General features: G+C 40.6%; 1 protein-coding gene across 8 annotated transcripts in view; it reads right to left on the bottom strand.

Annotated features, from left to right (window-relative positions):
* Nucleotides 1-2,980: 2,980 nt before the first annotated feature.
* The window catches only part of GPATCH2L (G-patch domain containing 2 like), a 49,924-nt gene continuing 30,708 nt past the window's right edge, over nt 2,981-22,196 (bottom strand). For 2 of the 8 annotated variants that reach the window (XR_012082618.2, XR_013544987.1), the window contains 3 exons: nt 18,261-18,358; nt 7,444-7,580; nt 2,981-7,301 (listed from right to left, as the gene is read on the bottom strand). Coding sequence is in view for 3 of the 8 variants with exons in the window: in XM_072986457.2 (XP_072842558.1) it covers nt 7,228-7,301; nt 18,261-18,358 (172 nt within the window). In the remaining 5 variants the exon portion in view is untranslated. Of the gene's footprint in view, nt 7,302-7,443; nt 7,584-18,260; nt 18,359-22,196 lie in introns of all 8 variants that reach the window. The other 6 variants (XM_072986457.2, XM_072986459.2, XR_012082616.2 and 3 more) reach the window with 5 other exon arrangements.

Below are 22,196 nucleotides of genomic sequence, written 5' to 3'. Positions count from 1 at the left end.
CTATCAGCAGCTCCCTGGATTTCAGAGAATGATCTTAGATTAAGCTCTCATACAGGGTTCCAGTTCTCACTACCATGGCAAAACTATCTCTGGGTAGTTACAATTCCTTATCTGATGAATTCTCCTTACAAACAAATCTGTTCACACAGAGAATTAGGATTCTAGTGTGACTCTCTCCCCTACATGGCAGCTAGTTTTCCATATGCAGGGATATTTCTTTTGTTATGAATAGGCACAGTATCGTGAGAGCTGCCAACTTGCACCTGGGAAGTGGAAACAGATCAATATAGGTTTACCATCCTTGTGAGAAGTATATCTCTGCGCAAGGATGTAAACCAACCTTATTATCTATGAAAGCAAAATGGCTACCTGAATTCATGTATTATCTTCAACTTGAGATATATACAGATTACTGCAAACACTGGTGGATGAAATACTGCAACAAAACACGAAATATCACAAAGCTCAACTGTAGTGCCTACAAATTGTGACTTCCTATGAAAAAGGGCATTTTGTCACCATGAAACAAGATTTGTCTAAGAAATGACAGTCAAAATATGGAATTCTGCCATACAAAGAACATTATAAAAAATCAAATAGAAAATAACCTAGTCATCAATTTTTCAAAACAATGACTCAAGAAAATGTTACCCTCCATTCTCCTAATTTTTAATACAAAGAAATTATCTTTCAGAATGTATCTTTGTAAATTTAAATACATATTAGGAAGAAGTTCCTGATGGTATAAGCTGTCAGACAATAGGATGAACTGTGGGCACTGCACTTTTCTTTCACTGGAGGCTTCCAGAGGCTAGGTGACTAACTTACTGGGTTGCTCTAGCTGTGGATTCCCTGCACTAGCAGAAGCCTGAACTAAGTTACCATTGCTACCTTTCCATTTCTCTGTTTCTAGAAACCAAATCCTGTAAACTGGTTGGCTCTCCCAGACAGGTTGCTTTCATTTAGAAAAGATCTTGCAACTCTATATATGAAGAGGCCTGGGACTAAGGTAAGAAGTATATCTTGGCTGAGAACATCTACACAGACTTAGTCAGGGTATTTGGCACATGTTGTGCATCTTTTATGTTCTGGACAGACAAAATTGTCAGCATAGGCCATGACTCATTGACACAATATCGAGAGAATGCTGTAACAGTGTGGACAGCATCCACGGCAACCTTCCCAGTATTGCTAGAGGACAAAGAGCATCTCCTTTCCACATTTTCTGCACTTCCACTTTAAGTTCTGAAGTGCCATAACCAGGAATGGCTGGGTAATTACAACTGGGAGTAGTCACTGTGCATCTGGTTCCTCAATAAGCAATGGCAGGCTGTCTGCCAGGAGGTGGGGGATGCCAGGGACCACTTCTGATGCTATTCCTCCATACGTGGAGCTGTTTAAAACCATATGATGATGGTTGCCTTATATGGCAAGCCATTTGTAGACAATGTAAGTTCTCCACATGGATTTTCCAGATATCATTGGCAAATAGGTTACTAATTATGGCAGCAAAAACAAGCTATCAAATGGATGCCAATGTATAAGACTGTTTAGCATAAGCATTTGGGGTCATCCTGTGCATGTCAGTTGTTAACATGCCACTCTGAGACAACAGTAAGATGCCACAATAAAAACCAACCTGATGTTCAGGATTATTCTCAGATCTCTTTCTACATAGCAATTACACTGGGCAAAGTGTGGTCCTATCTGGCACAAAGATAGATACCCTGACTAACTGCCACCGAAGCCCCCCACAGTGTCAGAGGGAAAGTGTTGAAAAGCAAGAAAGCAAAACTAACAACCTAAGAAAACTCCTGCTGATCCAAACCAAAGAGTAATTACCTTATTCTTCATGGTGCCTCAACCAAATGCCTCTGGGAAACCTAAAAGTAAGACATGAAATCAATACCCCTCGCTTGCAACTGCTCCCCTGCAACTTGTACTGAACAGTATCCTTCCTGCCTCTCAACCTGAAGATTACACATAGCTTTTATGGTCAGTAACCACTGGCAGATGTTCCCACCCCAGATCATTTGTCTAATCCCCTTCTAAAGCAGTCTAAATTGGTAGCCACCACCAAATGAACTACTGGATAGCTCAGTGGTTTAGGCATTTCGGGTTCGATTCTCCACTGTGCCTCTTGACAGAAGCTGGACTCGATGATCCATAGGGTATCTTCCCGCTCAGCAGTTCTAAGATTATTATTATAAATATGTTGACAGCTAATTCCATAAATTACACACTGTATTAAGTAGTAATGTGTTTTTTCTGCTCTAATATTTCCGCCAATCTGTTTCACTGAGTGGAACCAAGAATTACACAAAAGGAAAATATTTTCCCAGCCACTTTTCCCATTGTTGTTATGTGCTATCATCCCTTCTCGCATATGACCTTTCAAAGGTCCCACATTGACAGCCGTGCTTAGGCCTTGAAAAGTGTAAGCAATTTTGTGCAGCAGCTTCCTTTATTGAGTCAATCCATTTCAAGTTAGATATTCCTCTTTTTCTACTATACTTTCTCCATACTGTGCATAATTTCATAATAGACTTTGAATAATTATGATCATGATGCTCTTGGCAAGTTGATTCCAACTTACAGTAATTTTCCAAGGGTAAAAATACTTTTAGGTATAAAATACTCAGAAGTGGTTTACGAGTTCCTCCTTCTGGTGGCACACTAAAACAATGCAGCTTTCCCATCAGCCACACACACCCCAAGTGATCTTGGCTGGCTGCTCTCCTGGGAAGCACAGTGTGAATTTGAACCATGTGCCTCTACATAGCAGTGCTTCAAACCCCCCGAGCTATATAAAGCTCAGTAGCAAATCGTGAGTGTGTTCAAATCTAATCAAGCAAAGGGGTATTTTAACAGATTATCCACCTTTCACAAATGTAGCTTACACAGCTCACAAACAAGCACTGCTGTGTATCCCCATTCATAGCATCTATTCATATCCACTGAAGTGGCCAGATACATCCCTTACATAGGGTCACCAACTATCAGATGTAACTAGCTACTTATAATTAGATCTGAACCAGAAAACTGAAGGACTTAGCATCTACCATCATCCTGCATCTAACTCCTAAAAATTGTTTTTTTTAAAAAACTTTAATACAATATAATCAATTACACTTGGATGATTTCAGGATGTTTTGGATCATACTTGTTACAAAAATTAGAATACAACAAGTATTGAAATACATAAAGGTAAATCCTCGAGACCATGATTTTGAGGACTAGGGAGCACGACACTGAAATGCAGCCACAAAGTAATTCAGAGAATACAAAGTTTATACTAATTTGGAATTTCTTCTACATATATATCCTGGGTCCCGTGGGTTTCACTGTTAGCGATCACAGATATATTGAAGCCTGACAACTGTTGCAGGTTCTATTTAGATCCTAAACACATGTCTACTCAGTAGCATTACCTATGCTGCCTATGACCTCCATCACTCTGTATAAGAGTCTTTGCAAAAAGAAAAAGAAGTAAAAATATTAGAGAAGCCGGAATTAAAAATATTGCCACATATAAAGGTACAAACAAACATCTGTGCCTGCTTCTAGATTATGTGAAGCTACTAGATACTAGTTTTCATAACACGTTATGGCCATCATATGGTGAATTAGTTATTTCAGGTTAAAACATTAACTTAAACATTGAGGAAACATTGCAAACAAAGCATGGGACCAGTGAAATTGCAACTCATATCGCCCCTTTCTAATGAATGCTCCAACAACTACCAAATCTGTATGATGGAAATATGTTTAAAAAAATAAGTAGAAACTGTCTGATAAGATTTTCAGGATACGGGCTAATGCAAGGGGCATTTGGTGGGCAACAAATGGGAGGTTCTCATTAATTTTGATGGGGATTTGCACAGGAGACAATCAAGATGCAAAAGTGAATATACTGGCTCTCTTCCTGGTTTCTTAAATCTTAATATTCAAATAATCAGAGGCAAAAGACTACATATCGCTCCAAAATACCCCTCAGAGCCATTTTTTAAAAATCCATTTTCGTTTTCAAGAAATGAGAGAAGAGTGCTCTCTAGGGACATGATTCTTTTCTTATGACAAGGTCTGCCTACCCACACCTTGCTTTACTAGAATATCCATTTGTTTCCTTTTATTATTATTATTTTAAATACAATGAACCCACAATTAGTACTGTTTCATGTGGAGGACCTACTGAAGCTCCTGAAGAGGTCCAGGGGTAGAAAAATGGCCCCTAGAGCTTGCACACACCTGAAATAAACCCTTATCTTGGGTGTCTTTTGTACAGAATTAAGAAAAATTGTCATTCCTAACCAATTTCAGAATAAGTGTACTTACAAAGATCTGTGTCTATGGCTGGGATACAGAGTTGGCATCAATGATTCTGATACAGGCAAGGCATCATTAATGTGAATAGAGAAGCATACATACTTGCTCTATATTTTCTGATAAACTCATGTTATCACACATGACAAACTCCATCAGCCCGACCAGTGCTGGTCTTTAGGATTATTGACCATTAAAACATGTTTGTATACAGTTAATACATTTGTTATGCCCAGATCACATCCTCCATTTTATGAGTTAAGGCAAAAGAGATCAACACATTATAAAACCAGACAAAATATACTATGTGCATCTGATCAACACCAGCTTGCATCCAGAGCCAGGATACCTTATGCATTGAAAAGCTGTGGTGCCATTCACTCTGGCCCTGTACCTGGTGCGTGCACAACTGATGAAATCCAATGAAAGATATAATTCTGGACACAATCTCAGATTCGTGTTGCAAAAAGGAAACCTCAAGGGAAACGTCAAACATGAATTTAAAAAAAAAGCATGAAAAGGCATGTATTTAAAATAGTGCTGAAACTGAAATGCAAAATAGTTGCCTAGATTCCTGACTTTTCTTGCTGGTAACAAGCAATTTCGACTAGAAAACAGATAGCAAAGTTGCAAGGACAAAGCACTACACCACATTCATACTTTCCTTCTCTCATGTTCCTTACCTACACACACCCAATTAGAAAGTGCAAGGAAAAAGCCATTCCCCACACATACTGCCAAGGAGATACATTTTTGTAAATATATTAAAGCAGGGGTCAGGAAACTTTACCTTTTACCCCCCCCCCAAAAAAAGTTTATATATGCCGACATTACCCCACCCCCTCCCAGCACTGCCCCTCCGCTCTCGTCGTCTGGAGGTAATGAGGATGGCCGAGCTGCCACGACCGTCCTCATTACCCCAGGATTTTCATTTTTACCCCATTTGGGGAAATTTACCCCTGTTCCCTGACCACTGTATTAAAGGAAGGATCCCAGCCTGAAAGCAAGAGAATAAGTTTAGCACTCACAGGTATTATGATTTCCACAGAATACCTCCCAGTACACCCACATGGTCCCAGCACTACCAAGTGCTTTTTCCCCTATTAATAATATGCACAGAAGGTGTATGGTAGGAATTGCACATTCAAGGCCACAGGCAGGTCATGAAGAGTGCAAGGTTAGCAACCTGCTGAAAGGGCAGGGAGAGCCCGGAAAAGCAAGTTAAATCTAGCGAAAGCAACATGGTGGAGTGCTGTGCAAGCACACTGGAGAGCTCTTGTCTGGCTTCTAATGGAGGGATGGGGGGAGGAGTTTCTACACCATTGTTGCAGCAGGGAGGGTCTGTAAGAGCTCCACCCACTGCTCACAGCGGTCATCACCTGGCTGCTGGGGAACTTTCCAACAGTGAAGAGGGCAGAAGAGGGCAGACCTGTAGTATTGTTGGTGCATCTACATCTCCCTTTCTCTCCCTAACAACCAGTCTGGTTGCTTGCATCACTGCTACTTTGTACAATGCAGCCCAGAGGTCCACCATGGGCTGCTGCAGCATAAAGGGAAGGGAAGCGGTGCCCCAGGCCCAGGTACAAAGCTGGCCTTATCAATGGGGACACATAAAAGAATGAGGTGATCCAGAAGGATCAGGCAAGTGGAGGCGAAGGATAGTAGTGTCCACACACTCCCACAATGGGCTGTGAGCCTGCACATGTGCAAGGTTCTTTTTCTTGCACACACACAGTAGGTATGCATGACAGCTATTTTTGTTGTGACACTTATGACACTTAACATTTCAAGGTGAGCCCACAGAATGACCCGTAGAATGAATAGCTGCTCCTGTATAAAGACTTCTTTGAAAACACATACTTTAAAGGGCTGTAACAGGAGCAACAAATGGACTTCAGATAATGCCTTACAGCAGCTGCCAAAACAGACCAAGTACAGCTAGCAGTCTATTTCATTGTCATTCGCATAAAGAGTACCATGACAGCCCAATCTGTGAATTTATGGTTCCACTGGCTTGTGTGGTAGGAGACACCCAAAAGCAAGGCAGACAGGAGAAGAGCTCTAACTTAAAACAGGAAGATACACCAGTGACTCAGGAAGAGGAAGACACTCTTAGAAAGATAATATACAAAGAACAGTCTGGAAGGGATATAATAATTGTGTGCCATCAAGTCAATTCTGACATATGGCAACCTTTTTCAGGGTTTTCTAGGGAAAGAATACTCAGAAGTGGTTTATCATTCCATTTTGCCTATCTGTCCAAAATGTTGTCCATCAAGGAGCCTTTAGAAATGTTCTCAATATAAAAGTTAAATCATCTAGTACATACGAAGTGACCTCCACCCCAATGAACTTCCACTTCAATCAGGGAGCCTAGTTGACTCATTTTCAGTTCTTATGCTTGTCAGAGGCACAGTCTCAGCCTCTCCAATGCAAAGCCATGAGAATTCCTCCTGTTGAATACAGAACTCTGCTAAAGCTTGTATGTCGAAAGGATGAAGAGCTTTACAATAAAGACAGGCATCTATAGTAATCAATAACACTTTGCACGCACACACACTCAGCAACTGCTGGGTATGAAAATCAGAGTGCACAATAGATATTTCCACAGCAAAACACTGGAAGTATGGAAAACTCAGTGCAGATTACACATTTTTACATGGATTTACAGACATGACTTGCAGGACGTGTGAAGTGAACAGAGCATTCTGAAATGTTACATTTTAAACACTGGAAACACCATGTTTTTTGATGAAGCTTCTGATGCTCTCAGCAGTCCAACATACAAAAAGCCCCGTCAAAGAGTTGCCTGCATCCAGTGCCATCAAGGACCTTCTTTTTTAAAGAGCTGCCTGGGTGATAGTGAAGCTTTGTATCTCCGACACATGGAATCTGCACATCCAGTCAGTTCTGGTGCCTCTGAGAGTGTGCCACAGGTAGGCCAGGGTCTGATGTATTCCTGTGGATGGATAAAGCTGCTGGAATACCACAAAAAGGGAAGAGAAATACAATGAACAGACATATTAAAGGAAGATACCAAACTACAATTTTACATATCAAGTTTTATGTGCCAAGCAGCATCACACATCTTCTTTTGTCATTATTGCATACTCCACTCACTTGTTTTTAGCCCAGCTTATGGGGGTCTCAAAGGCTAGGACAGCAAGAATCCTTCAAAGCATTGTATCATGATTTCTGTCTGATTTCTGAAATGCTGTCCAGAAAGCCAACAGATGTCCTGCCTTCTAACCAGTGTGCTGCTAGGAAGGAAAAGAGCTCTTTTCAGATTGTCACAACAGAAGTACACAAACATCATTAAGAAATCTCCCTTTTACCCTGACTGGAAAGGGGTGGGGGTGGGGAGCTACAACTAGGTGAATGCACAATGTAGGTAATTCCAGAGTTTCTAAAAATCACTCCTAATTTCACCACGAAAGATGTCTAACATATAAACCTAGTCTCTCTGTTATTTTAGGTTGAAAAAGGCACCTGAACATATTAATTAGCCATCAGATTATTCTGTGCTAGCCAATTTCTAGTTCCTGCTTTGTTTGCCAATGTATATGGGATAGTGAACACCGATTACTCAGCATCAAAAAAGAATTTGAGCATAGTGCTAGGGTAACTAATATCCTACAGACATGGAGAAATCTGCATCAGCTTCCTTTTCCCCCCACACATTACTCTTCTCCAAAAACCCATCTTTCAAAAGATTCATACCCTGCCTCCACATATGTGCAGTGCGTGAAAAGAAAAGTCTCAGTTATGAAGGAGCAAGTCAATTTTAGATACAAAGGTGCAATCCAGTCTCATCCCCATAGACAACCTGTAGGCACTGCTAAGGAAATTTCCTGTTACTTAGGCCAGTGGTTCTTAACCTTTTTGAAAGAAACGCCCCCTTGAGCCATTGAGGAAGTTATCATCACCCCCCTCTTATTTCTTATTATATCTTATTTATTTATTTATTTATTTATTTATTTGTTTGTTTGTTTGTTTGTTTGTTTGTTTGTTTGTTTGTTTGTTTGTTTGTTTGTTTGTTTGTTTGTTTAAGACACTTAAATCCAATGACCCCTGAAAACAAAATTCAATTCCAAGAAAATGAAATGCCCCCAAAAAGTAACATTTAATGATTTAGTTGCAAGCGAATTTTAAGACTCAAAAAGAAATATAAAAAGGGCATAAAATGCAGGAACTAAAAATTTCAAGACGAAAACTCTGAAACTAAATTAAGATTGGAAGAAAATATATATTCATGCACATTGTAAAAAGGCTGCAGCCATCTTCACAGGTTTGGCTTGCTCCAGCGCCCCCCTACCGCCCCCCTTTTGCTCCAGCGCCCCCACACCGCCCCTTTTCGTTCTACCGCCCCCCTGAAAAATGAAATCGCCCCCTGGGGGGCATTATCGCCCAGGTTAAGAACCACCGACTTAGGCAGTTTGAATACTCAACTTATTGGCTACCAATATCATAAGAAAGAATCAGTAATACATTTTGTTTAGCCAATTTAGTCAGTGGTTGAAAGAAACTGAGCAGGTCCAGAACATGTGTCTCTCAGACCACGTAGTTGGATCAATAGTGAATGCTGCTCCAGCTCCAACAAGGCTCAAATGCTGTTTCAGGGCCTTCAAATTTTAGGGAAACCACAGGAGTATAGGCCACAGTTAAACTGAAAGGAAACCTAAAACTGGTTTTCAGGAAGACCTCCCGGGTGGGGTGGGGGTTTCCTGGTCTAGTCTGAAACTAGATTCTTTCTGTCTGCTTATTTGCCAAATAAATGTCCTGGGTTATGACTGCTGCCCACCAAGAGAGAACTTGCAAGCTCTGTCAATACAAGGTTATGTGTGAATGTTCTAACCAATTCATATGTATGATAGCTCTCACTCAAGCACTTTAGAAGCTCATGTCAGTACAACATATGGGAAACTCCGTTTGTGTGAAGCCATGTCTCCAGGTGATAAAGTGCTCTATAGACACTACTTCAAATAAGCAGCACCTCCATGCAAGCCAAGTCATAGTCCAACCGATTCCTCTAGCCCAGAGGGGGCAAACCTTTGGTATTCTGGGGATGTGCTGGAGGTTCTCAGAAGTTCCGGCCACCATTGCTAGGTGACAGATTATGGGAGCTAAATTCCAAAGCATCTACAGGTCCATTCCCACCATGGGTAGGACATGGCCCACATATGAGTAGTACATCATAGACTACTAGTATGGAACCACAGAATACTAGCTCCAGAACAACCCAAAGCAAGGAGCCATGAACTCGCCAGTGTTCTGTTCAGGTTTCCCAAAAAAAGAGAGATCCCAGAAGGCTGCTTTCATCCCCACCACTGAGCGGGTGCATGAATCTTCAGGAGCCTGACTACTACCATTGAAATTCAGTCAAAATTCAACAAAACTTAGGTGGGGAGAGGGAGGGGGTCTACGACAGCGGAAGATTTGTTGCTGCATGTTTAAGAAAGAAGCTAAATTCATCACAATGACAGGGGAGAGTGTTGGCAGAGATTTGAGCTATTTATTCTTTTAGGAAAATCCTATAAAGAATGACATGCGGAAGCCTCTATCTGCAGTCTTGTTCATCACGTTGGTGAGGAGTCCGATAACAGATGTATGCAGGAGCGTGATTTAGTGCCGGGAGCTGGCCCCTGATGTGTATTAATACAGTGGCAAAGCGGAACGAGCCTCTCTTCATCACTCATCTCTATAAAAGAGGTGGAATCCGAGATGGCCCGATGTTAGGCAGAGCAAGCCCATTTGTTCTGCTGACTGATGGAGCCAGCTCAGGCTGTGTCCTTCACCTCTGTGGGGCACTTGGGTTGCATAAAAGGAGTTCACTGAAGCAGGACCTGGTCAACAAGTGAGATGAGAGCAATTGGGCTCAGTCAGAGATCTACGCAGGAGGAACAGCTTTGCCCGGTAGGGGCATCCTTGCCTGTACAAACTCTCTAATCTCAAGCCTGGGCTTGAATTTTGATTCACACCAATCTTTCATTGGAGACACAAAAATTTGTCACATGGAGTTACATCTCTAGTGAAAGAAAATTGGGGCCCACAAGCTAGTATGGGAGGAAATATCCAAGTCAGTGATGATTGAAAGCATCCCAGGGGGTGGGGGTGGGGAGACCGAGGATGTGCCTGTCCCATGAATCACACAAAAAAGTATGAGGCATGTTGCTTTCTTGGAATACTAGCACTGACACTCTCCTTTCCTGCCCTCCCTCTTTCTGCTTCTCTCTCTCTTTTTTTAAAGGACTGGGCTATTTCTATCTCCCTAACTCCCCATACAAGTTCAGGATCCAGAACACACTTTCAGGATTTTGCACTCTATAAAGATCTTAATCTTTTGTAACAACTTGTATTCTGTTTTTGTTATCTGGTGAGATTCTTTGCAGTGCTCTAACATTAAGCCTAAGCCACTTTAGTGGGTTTTAATTATCTCTTCACACCCTTTTGAAAAAAATTAGATGCAAAAGGAAAAGCATTTTATTGATCATTCAGCTAAATGTGAGGGAGAAAGTCTGCCTCGTTCAAATTCAAAGAATGCTTGAAAATATTAATGCTAATAAGAGTTTGTATATCCTGTTTCAATAATCAATCTAAATGGACACTGCAGCCAAGAAATCAGAAGAAGATTGAGATGTGGAAGAACAATATGAAAGAATTAGAAAAGATCAAGTGTAAGGATCTTGACACTGGAAACCAAGACCACCCACACTCTTGTATTCCTGCATCTTGTATGGAAGTTGGGTAGAGAAAAAATTGATTTGTTTGAAATGTGGTGCTGGAGAAGAGCTTTGCGGAGAAACTGGCCTGGCAGAAAAATGAACAAGTGGGTTCTAGATCAAATCAAGCCTGAACTATCTCTGGAAGCAAAAATGTTGAAACTGAGGGCACATCATTTGAAGGCAGGATTCTCTGGAAAAGATAACCGTGCTGGGAAAGGTGTAAGGCAGCAGGAAAAGAGGAAGACCAAATATGAAATGGGCTTACTCCCTAAAGGAAACAAGAGATTTGAGTCTGCAGGAGCTGGGCAGGGCTGTTAAGGAGAGGACATTTTGGAGATCACTCATTCACATAGGGTCGACATTAGTTGGAAGCAATTTGATGGCACATAACAAGAACAAAACTTGGTGCATATAGCTAACAAAGAAGTGAAACAGATGATTTGGTGTGTGGGGGGAACCACTAAGAAAGCACTCTCTCTAATCTCCATGTAATGTACCAATCTTAATGGAGGGATACTGATGGACATCCCCAGAGATCCTAATAATAAGAGAGGTATATCTGGGAAGAGGCACTCCTTAACTATCTATGTTGCAAGCAGTTCAGGCCTTTAAAAGTCATTATCAAACACTGAACTCAGACCAAAAGTGTAATTGCAGCCAACGCAATTGTTAAAGAACTTGTATCTTACAAGTTTCAAACACTTGCTAATGAAAGCTGTCCCCAGGCATTGTTGGCCATTCATTTGAGCTAGGACTTCAGTGAAAAGCGATATACCTGCACCTGCTACCTCAAGGAACTAAATACAAATCCTTTCTCAATATATAAGCATATGGGAATACAGTGGTGCCTTGCTTAATGAGCGCCCCGTTTAATGATGAATCCGCATAGCGATGAGGTTTTTGCGATCGCAAAAGCGATCACATTGCGATGGCCAAAAATCACTTTGCGATGATCGGTAAGCATTTCGCTTACCGATTTTTGCATAGTGATGTTTTAGAAAACAGCTGATCGGCAGTTCCAAAATGGCCGCCGAAAAAATCGCCACCTGCAGTGTTTTCGCGCCCTTTCCTCACTTACCAGGCAGCGAAAATGGCGGCCAGATGGAGGATTTCCACATAGCGGTGAGTTTTTTCCCCATAGGAATGCATTAAATGTGTTTTAATGCATTCCTATGGGGTTTTTCCCCGCATAGCGATGAATCCGGATAGCGACGATTTTTTCGGCACGGATTATTGTCGCTATGCAGGGCACCACTGGATACTGTAACTCAAAGCAGGTTGTCAAACTCAAAATTCCCATCCAGATTGCAGTCATGCAACAGAAAACCTCCAACTGCTGATTATTTGGCAACTTGGTTACTGGCCAATGTTGTTCAACCCATTTTTTAAAGAGTGAAAACCACACATAAACCTGATTTATTTCTTCTTTTCTAAAACTGTTTTTTTAACTTGACAAAGAATGGATATGGGTACATACTCCTCCTTTAATACTATTTTCTAATTGCTTTGAACTTTGCTTGGCCCCAGGAATGGGACAGTGGTTAAAGCCATCACCAGCATACTTTGATTACAATAATTCCAGAAGGTCATTTAGATCTGGCTCACAGTTAAAAGACACAATTTCTGAGGATCTGAGATCTTTACCAATAGCTATACCAAGTCTGATAAATTACACGAACAATTCTATATAGTACTGGAGTTATTAGAGTAGACTTCTACAAATTCTCTCCATCTGCTTCCAAATGTTTTGTATTTGCGAAGGCTTTCACGGCCGGGATCTAATGGTTGTTGTGGGTTTTTCGAGCTCTTTGGCAATGTCTTCAGAGGACAGTACTCTGTGCTCTGGGTGCTGTCCTCTGAAGATGCCGGCCACAGAGACTGGCGAAACGTTAGGAAGAACAACCTTCAGAACACAGCCAAAGAGCCCGAAAAACCCACAACAATCGTTTTGTTTTATGATAACCAGCATTCTTTATATTTAAAGCCTTGAACGGAAGAACCCAACAGAACAATTACTTAATCCAAACCATTCAATGGGTTGCCTGGGAAAATGTCTTTGGCCTCTGCCTGAACACAGTTCAGTGTGGTATGAAACCTATTTCTTTACATTGGAATGCGGAAGACAAATCTCACTGTGCTGAGCTTTGGAGCAGGTAGGAGTGACACGCACAGTTTTGGCCTGCTTCAAGCTCTACACAAGATATTTGCATTGGTTTAGTCCTTTGGTTTACAGAGAGTACTATGCTGAGCAGAAAAATCAGTGGTGACTTTGGCCTGACTTAGTAGACAGAGGTATAAATTGGAGGACCTTTATGTTAATAGAATGAGAAAAGCACAGTGGTGCCTCAACTTACGAACGACCCGACTATGACTATTTTGAGTTACGACCAGCTCTGGCCACAAAAATTTGCTTCAACTTGCGGTTGGAACTTCCAGTTATTATTTTAAAAAGGGAGGGGAAAAGGGCGGGAAATTCAAATTGCTAACTGTTGGTAGGCGAAGAGGCTGCTTCTTTGTTAGCTCTTTCGCCCCAAAGGTTAGAGTGACTGCAAGCGGAGGAGGCTTCAGACTGCCTGGTAAGGTGCTGCTTTTTGCTTTTTTAAAACTGTTCTGGGTGGGTTTGGGCTGAGAGTGTGTGTTATGTTTCTGTGCTGTGTTGTTTTGTTTTCTTGTGATTTTTTTGTAGCCCCAGCATGGGCTTGCTCCATTGTTTATTTTAGGTGGGTTTTTCTTAAGCCCCAGTACCTTCAGAGCTTGCTCCATTTATTTTTCGCTTTTATTTTTTTAAAGCCCCAGCACCTTTGGGGCTTGTTCTGTTTATTTTTGGGTGCTTTTTTATTTTTTGCAGCCCTAGTGCACTCTTATGGGGCTTGCAGTGTTTTATTTTAATTTTATTGGGGGAGGGGTGTATTTTTTTTTCTAGCCAGAACGGACTAATCGCATTTCAATTGGAAATGGTGCTTCGACTTACGGCCATTTTGAGTTACGTCCATTTCCTGGAACAGATTATGGTCGTAAGTCAAGGCACCACTGTAATTGATTTATGGAGACAGAGAGGAAGCCTAAAAGACATAAAAAAGCATGCTGCTTCTATACCACCCCATAGCTCTTCAAGCACTTTCTGGTGGTTTAGAAGTTGATTATGAAGGTTACACATTCCCCCTCCCCCCGCAAGCTGGGTACTCATTTTACCAACCTCGGGAAAAAAGAAGGCTGAATCAACCTTGAGGCGGCTACCTGGGATTGAACCCCTGGTTGTGAGCACAGTTTTGGCTGCAATACAGCAGTTTAACCACTGCGCCACGAGGAACCAATCCTATCTGCTGAATATGCTTGGAGTTTGTAGCTATTCTATAACAAGTGTGGTTAGAGCTGTTAAGTGATTAAATTATTTTGAAAGGAAAGAATAGATTGCTTCTAGCTGAAGGCTAGCACAAACCGGTTGATGGCCATTTTGTCTGCCGCTGTGAGGAGAGCTAACCCTGAGTGGAGAAGTACCAAAAAAAATTTTTTTACCAACCTCGGAAGGATAGAAGGCTGAGTTAACCTTGAGCCGGCTACCTGGGACTGAACCCCCGGTCATGAGCACCATTTTGACTGCAGTACAGCAGTTTAACCACTCCCCCACGAGGCTCCTGAAAATGTGCTAGGGATTTTCCCTTCCTCAGTTTATTCGGATTGAATTTCCACCACAGGGTGCCAAAAAACAGAAGGAATGCATACGATTTTAAAGGTTCAGATGATTTTTGCAATGTGCACCAAGAACTACAGCAAGTAGCCCCTACCTATGTTCTAGTGCCACTAACACTGCCAGGTTTCTTAGCGCATGACAGAACATCATAAAATCTTCCTGTGACATTCTGCCATGGTAAAATGGTCAATACATTTTCCTACTAATTCATAGCAAGGAAAGGTCGAATCTCTCCTTCCCTTTTATCTTTGCTCAAGAACAGTGTGCATATCAAGCAAGCACACTAACATGCCTGAACAGGCAGGTTGCTTGTGCCATGCAGCTCTGTCCCTCAACACCTGTCATTCCCCAACTCCACCACATCTGTTGTATGTTGCCTAAGGGTAAGGGCGGGATTGTCAAATGCACAATTCAAGGCTTCCACCATCTGAAATGATTTTGTACACTCAAGTAAAGCTATTAGTACCTGCCAGGAATGACTTGGCTATCTGGATATGCATTTTGAACAAAATCCAAGCTTGCCCTAAAGCACAGCTTGACAACTGAACGGAGCGATATAAGCAGGAAACACACTAAACAGCACACAAGCTGGATGTCAAGGGACAGAAAAGAGAAAATACATAGACTAGAACAGAACAAAAACGTTAAAGCTGGCACTGGTGCTGCCACACCAAGGAGATAGTTATTTGGGACCTTTTAATTTATGTGCTGTCTTCATTATCGATTAAAAGCTATATCTCAGTTCTTCCAAAACACTTCCTACCCAACGGCAGCAATTTCATATTTCTTTGTTAAAATAAATGCCTTTCTTCTAGAGCGGCGGATTCTTCAGATACCATAACCTTTAAATATTAAACATTTTTAAAATTAAATATGCCTAGCACAACTGTAGTTTTTTAACTTGATTTTTAGGGGATAGTGGTGTATGCTAGCTTGGAACTATGTCATGCTTAGTTCAAAGAGTCTAGACTCCTGAGTGTGCACCGAACTATTTGCAGCTGTGGGGAGCCCCCCTGTTAGAAGGCTTGGCCTGTCTTGGATAAAGGATATGAATCAAATTAGATCATGATTATTTTCCAGAAAGACTACTCCTATGGTGATAAAAATAACATTTAAGTAAGCAACCTACAAATTTATCAGCTTGCATGCATCTATTTCTGCTAGTTGACAATGTTCTGTTATCTTAGTGATGATTACATTGTATTATTATTACTATCATTATCATCATCACTGGAATAAACATTGCATAACAGAGGCATCTCAAAAAAGCTACATTCTTAACTTTCCAATATACTCTGTCTGTGCTTGTGAACGCACGGACACATTTACAGTGGTGCCTCGCATAGCGATTGCTTCGCTTTATGACGAAATCGCTTTGCGACGCATTTTTTGCTATTGCAAAAGCAATCGCTTTGCGATGTTTCCTATGGGAGAATTTCGCTTTGCGTTTCGGGCACCAATCATCGCAAAGCGATGATTTTTTAACAGCTGATCGGCGGTTTCAAAATGGCTGCCGGGTAAACAAAATGGCTGCCCGCTGTTTTTTAGGACGGATTCCTCGCTTACCAGGCAGCGAAAATGGTCGCACTATGGAGGATCTTCGCAGAATGGTGAGTTTTAAGCCCATAGGAACTCATCGAAGGGGTTTCAATGCGTTTCTATGGGCTGTTTAATATCACATAGTGACATTTTCGTTCTGCAGCGATTTTTGCAGAACGAATTAACGTTGCTATGCGAGGCACCACTGTATATCAAGAATTACTCGTTACATTTCCTTAAGTCACTATGTTGCCAGTATTCCCAAACTGCACCTTTGGTTTATGAAACTCAAGCAAACAAAAGAAGAAATGTTTAGCAAACCTTTAACAAACACAAATCAGACATTCTTTCCCTTACTGACTGTCTATCTGTTTGGGAGGGGCTTTTAAATAGATTGTTGTGTCTTGTTGCTTTTAAATGTGTTTCCGGTATTGATTTTAATTCACCATTTTTAATATAATATTTGTTTAATTCTTTTTTAAAATATTTGTATATTTGTTGTTTTTAATTCTTAAATATTGTCTTTTTATTGATGTTAGCTAACTAGGGTTCTTTTTAAGGAGAAAGGTGGGGCAAAATATTTTAAACAAACAAACAAACAAACAACTGTATTGGCAGACTCCTCTCATGTCCTGGAAAGTAGTATTCTCCCGCTATGGGATGAAAATACTAGGTGAACAAGCCTACCTTCAAAACACAAGATACTTTCCCTCAGTGAGCAAGATGTTCTTTGCCTGAAGAGCCTCTCTCACACTGAGGAAATCTATACTGTACTGCCTCAAGACCTCGGAGACTGATGCATCGAAGAAGTCATATCCAGGTACAGTGGGGTCTCGACTTACAAACGGCTCGACATACGAACGTTTCGACTTACGAACCGCTCTCATAGGAATATATGGACTCGACTTACGAACTTAGATTCGAGTTACGAACTCTTTTTTCCCCCTTTTTTTAAAGCTAAATCATCTTAGGTTAAAAGAAAAAAAAAGAAAATATATATCCCCCTCTAGTGGCAGAAGGCGGAATAGCAGCTTCCCATTGGTTCCTATGGACGAAACGAGCAGATACGGATTAAATGGTTTTCAATGCATTCCTATGGGAAATGCAGATTCGACTTAAGAACTTTTCGACCTGAGAACTGCCTTCCAATACGGATTAAGTTCGTAAGTCGAGACCCCACTGTATTCCTTTCTTTTAAAAAAACAGAAAGTTTTCTAAGGGGGCCCATGCTGGTGGCCTGAATGTACAATCCTATGGTTAAAAACAGAAGACACTCTCCCCTCCCCTTGCCGAGATATGGTGTTAAGATAAATTCAGTTCCGTGTGGACAAGAATAAATTATATGCAGTAAGCCATGTCTGCACTTATGCTTGTTCTCCCTACCACAGAAGACACAAAGAAGACTTAACAAAAAACTATCCCTGGCCCTCAGAAACCACGCTGCCTGCAGACACTGCTGGCTTTCAAACCCACTGCCACTGCTAAAAAAGGCAGCATTTTGATTTTCCTCACCTCATATTAAATCTGGGCATGGGCCATTACAAGTGAGTAATTCATATCACTCTACTTTAGAGATTCACTTTTAGATACCTTAGAGGGAAACAGTGAAAATAAAAGGTCTCAATTTTAAAATTCTGATTTCCTTGTACATCACAAGCATTCATCCTTCCAGAACAGCAGCACCCAAATTATTAACCATTTATTGGCTGAAAACTTGCTCTTTAACATAGGAAAGTCAGACTAGAGCAGGGTCACAGAATCAGTGGGGATTTGGTGATTTCAACTCCTCTGTAAGTTCCACTGATTCAAATGGGCCTACTCCAATTGTGACTTACTATACTAAAGTTGCAAATAGATTAGGCCTGTTTGAATTAAGGAACAAAGGAGCTAACTCACCCAATCCCTACAGATTCAATAGGCCTACTCTAGTGCAACTTACTACATTAACAACAGGTTTGAGCTATAATGTGACTTAGTCAACATACCTGAAGTTGGACTGGAAAGGGAGGCTGTTGCCATAACTGGCTTCCTCTTCCTCTTAATGTCCCTTGAGCACGGAGGTCCCAGATGTATACTAGTCTGCCTAAAAATGGAATAAAACTGTATTGGTTAGAGGGGAAAAGCATTTACAAGTAACTACCACCCTAATAGTTTCTTTCTTTAAAAACAAAAACAAAACACCAGCCAAGCAATGTTTAATTATTTTCACCAAGCCTAATTAACAGTTTATTCTTTCTCATGTGAATTCTGCCACAAGGCAGTGATGCTGGGCCATTTAGATACTGTACAAAATGACCAGCAAAAAAATTGTAAGAATAGAATAAATTACAGACTATCTGCATAGAACATAAATGACTTGGAGACCATTTTTACAGCTCGTGGACTATTTTAGGAAGGTATTCTGTAAAAACTCATGTATGCTTCCCATAATGTGTATGCACAGACACTATGTTCTGATTCCAGTAAAATTGAAAAACTAGTTATCTTTAGCTATAGGTTATAATGGTTAATCACAGTTAATGTACATAAGTGGGATTAAGGGAAGACTTCAACCCAAGAAGAGAGGAGGTGGATGAAGTCTTATGGTTTAACTATGATCAACCAAGGATCAAACAGTTGACAGCATGTCCATTCATCTCAGTAAGATAAGACATGTATCTCCTGCTGTTCTGTAAAACTAAAGCAAGTTGACCAACACAGAGAAATCATCATAGCACAATGTTGCTTCAGACATCAGATCCACTAATGATTCAGGCCATACTCTGGCATCAGGTAAATGCATGACTCAGATCACTGAAGAACCCCTTACTCATTGATGAATTTGTGACCTTCTCTTCAAATACACGAATGTCGCTTTATGTCTTTGTACATACAATCACTCAATTGAACAGAAATCAAGTGGTTTCACAACCTGCTTTCTTCGTCTCTAAACGGAAAGGAGATTTGCAATGCAAATAGAAAAAAAGGCATGACTACAGGTTTTGGATCAAGTTCATAAATGGTATATACACAGCAAGAATAACAGATGTTCACGCTGGATTCTGAAAAAGGGGCACCAGAAATTGTATTGGAAATATACCGACTACTGAAGCATAACAAAGAATTTCAGAAGAAAATTAGCTTGTGCTTTGTAGATTACGGTGCAACCTTGATTGTGTAGATTATGAAATGCTATCATTCTAAAAGCAATGGGAATGCCACAACATTTGATTTTTCTGATTTACAATCTATTATCTGGACAAGGGCATGCAGTTAGAAACAGAATGGTTTCAAATTGGGAAAGACGCCATATAAAGGTACAGTGGTGCCTCGCATTACGATGTTAATTCGCTCCAGCGAAATTGCTGTAGAACGAAAACATCATAAAGCGACATTAAAAAGCCCATAGAAGCGCATTAAACCCTGATTAATGCGTTCCTATGGGCTTAAAACTCACCGTCCAGCGAAGATCCTCCATAGCGCGGCCATTTTTGCTGCCTGTGCAGTGAGGAATCCGTCCCAGAAAAGAGCGGGGAGCCATTTTTTTTAATCCGGCGGCCATTTTGAAATCGCCGATCAGCTGTAGGAAAATCGTCGTTTTGCAAGAATCGGTTCCCGAAGCAGGGAACCAATCATCGCAAAACTCCCCCATAGGAAACATTGTTTTGCAATCGCTTTTGCGATTGCAAAAACTTCGTCGTAATGCAATTTCGTCGTAAAACGGAGCGCTTGTCTTGCGAGGCACCACTGTATATTTTATCTCCCTATTTGCTCAATCTGCATGCATACCATATCATATGGAAAAACAGATTAAATCCAGATACCAAAAGAGTGAAAATTGGTGGAATATACATCCATCATTTAAGATATTCAGACAACAACATATTACTGGCAGAATAACCTGAAATGTTTACCAAAGATTGTGAAGAAAGAAAGTATAAAAGCAGGAGTGTAGCTGATTCTTTAAAACAATCTTTAAAAGACAAAAATAATGACTATAGAAGAGTTACATAATTTTCCCAGTCACAATTAAGAAATCAAAATTGGCAAAGTTTTTTAAACCTTGATTCAATCATAAATCCAAATATTGAGATTTTTTTCATCTTATATGACACTACAACATGAAAGACTTAACATCTTTTATATTTAGTTTAAACTTTTTATATTTATATAACATATATATACGGAACTCATTTATATATACTGTATACTGTTTTCCCCGAAAATAAGATCTAACCTGAAAATAAGCACTTGTATGATTTTTCAGGGTGCTCGTAATATAAGCCCTACCCCAAAAATAAGCCCTAGTTACATGAAACTCCACCTTCCACCATTGTGCAGCAACCAAAAGAAGATGACATGACTGTATCTGAATAAATGTAGAGTATATTGTTGTACATGAAAAAACTATATATATAATATCCCCTGAAAATAAGCCCTAATGCATTTTTGGAGCAAAAAATTATCATAAGACCTTGTCTTATTTTCGGGGAAACATGGTACATATACATACAGTGGACCCTCTACTTAAGGAATTAATCCGTATTGGAATGGTGGCTGCAAGTCGAAAAGTCTGTAAATCGAATCTCCATTGACCTACAATGCATTGAAAACCGATTAATCCCATAACCAGCGGTTTTTATTCTATTTTTGTTCCATTTTGGGGTTTTTCTGGTCTGTAAGTCGATTCTCCGGCTGCAAGTCAAATCTAAATTTTGCAGCCAGAGGAGTCTGTAACTCGAAAAGTCTGTAAGTCGAGCCGTCTGTAAGTCGAGGGTCCACTGTATATATACATATATACATACACATATATACATATATATGTGTGTGTTTTGTGTGTGTGTGTGTGCAACTTTCAATCAGTGATCAGCATCAGCATCTAACTATCATTCTCATTTTCGGGTGCCTCACATCCCATACTGCATGAAGAAGTTTATCCCTGAGAATTAACACTGGGATATTTATTCCCCATGAAATATCCCAGAAGTTAATGCATTACTGTACTGGACAGGAGGACCACAATGCCCGAACTAAAACTGGAGGAAACAGATAACATTCAAACCAAGAAATAGCAGTCACAGATACTGCCTGTTACGGCACTCCCTCAGTTTGTTCACCCTATACCTTCCCTGTGAATCAGCCTGCAGAAACCCAAGTTCCGTGGTACACATATCTATCTGGTCACTCTCTAAGTCATGACTTGCACAATACAGTGCTGCCATTGAATCTTGACTGATCTAAGCCAATTTTTACATACTTGTCTACTAAACATTAGGACTCATGCACTGGCTTTGACAGTATATCATAGGGGCTGGGAGGGGAATAAAGGCTCCTTCCATATACTCTCCAAGTATACGTGATGCAAAACAAGATATAACACAAGAAAAATTCTCTACATTGAACAGACATTCTTCTTCAAATGACCTTCAGACTAACTGCTGTATTAAGCATTCATAATAAGAAGAGATCTGTTAAGAAACGGGGGGGGGGGGGCTTGTGATGCAGTGGTGTAACTGCAATACTGCAGTAAAGACTCTGCTCACAATCTGAGTTTGATCCTCCAGGTTGACTCAATCTTCTATCCTTCTGAGTATCCAGCTTGCTGGGAGGGGGGCAATGTGCAGTCCGCATAATTAATAATTATCTACTGCCCAGAGAATGCCTTAACCTCTATGGGATGGTATATGAGCAGCATACACTTTGAAACATAGCCCTTTTTATTACAGTATCAAAATTAGAAATTTCGCAAGCAATTGAATTTTCAAAGGACATGAGCTATCAGTCACACATTGCATAAAACCCCCCACACTGTTAATGCTCTTTCCTTGCCCCCAATTCTTAAAGCAAGTGCCTGAAGATTGCATTAATGCAAAGCTCTATTGTAGGGAAAAGCACTCATTAATCTGTTAACTTCCAAAAAATTGTTAGTGCATTTTCAGGTA

This window comes from Pogona vitticeps, chromosome 1 (genome assembly GCF_051106095.1).
Source record: "Pogona vitticeps strain Pit_001003342236 chromosome 1, PviZW2.1, whole genome shotgun sequence".
Lineage (NCBI taxonomy): Eukaryota > Metazoa > Chordata > Lepidosauria > Squamata > Agamidae > Pogona > Pogona vitticeps.
The sequence above is the reverse complement of the archived record's forward strand: the minus strand, read 5'-3'. Positions and strand labels throughout refer to the sequence as shown.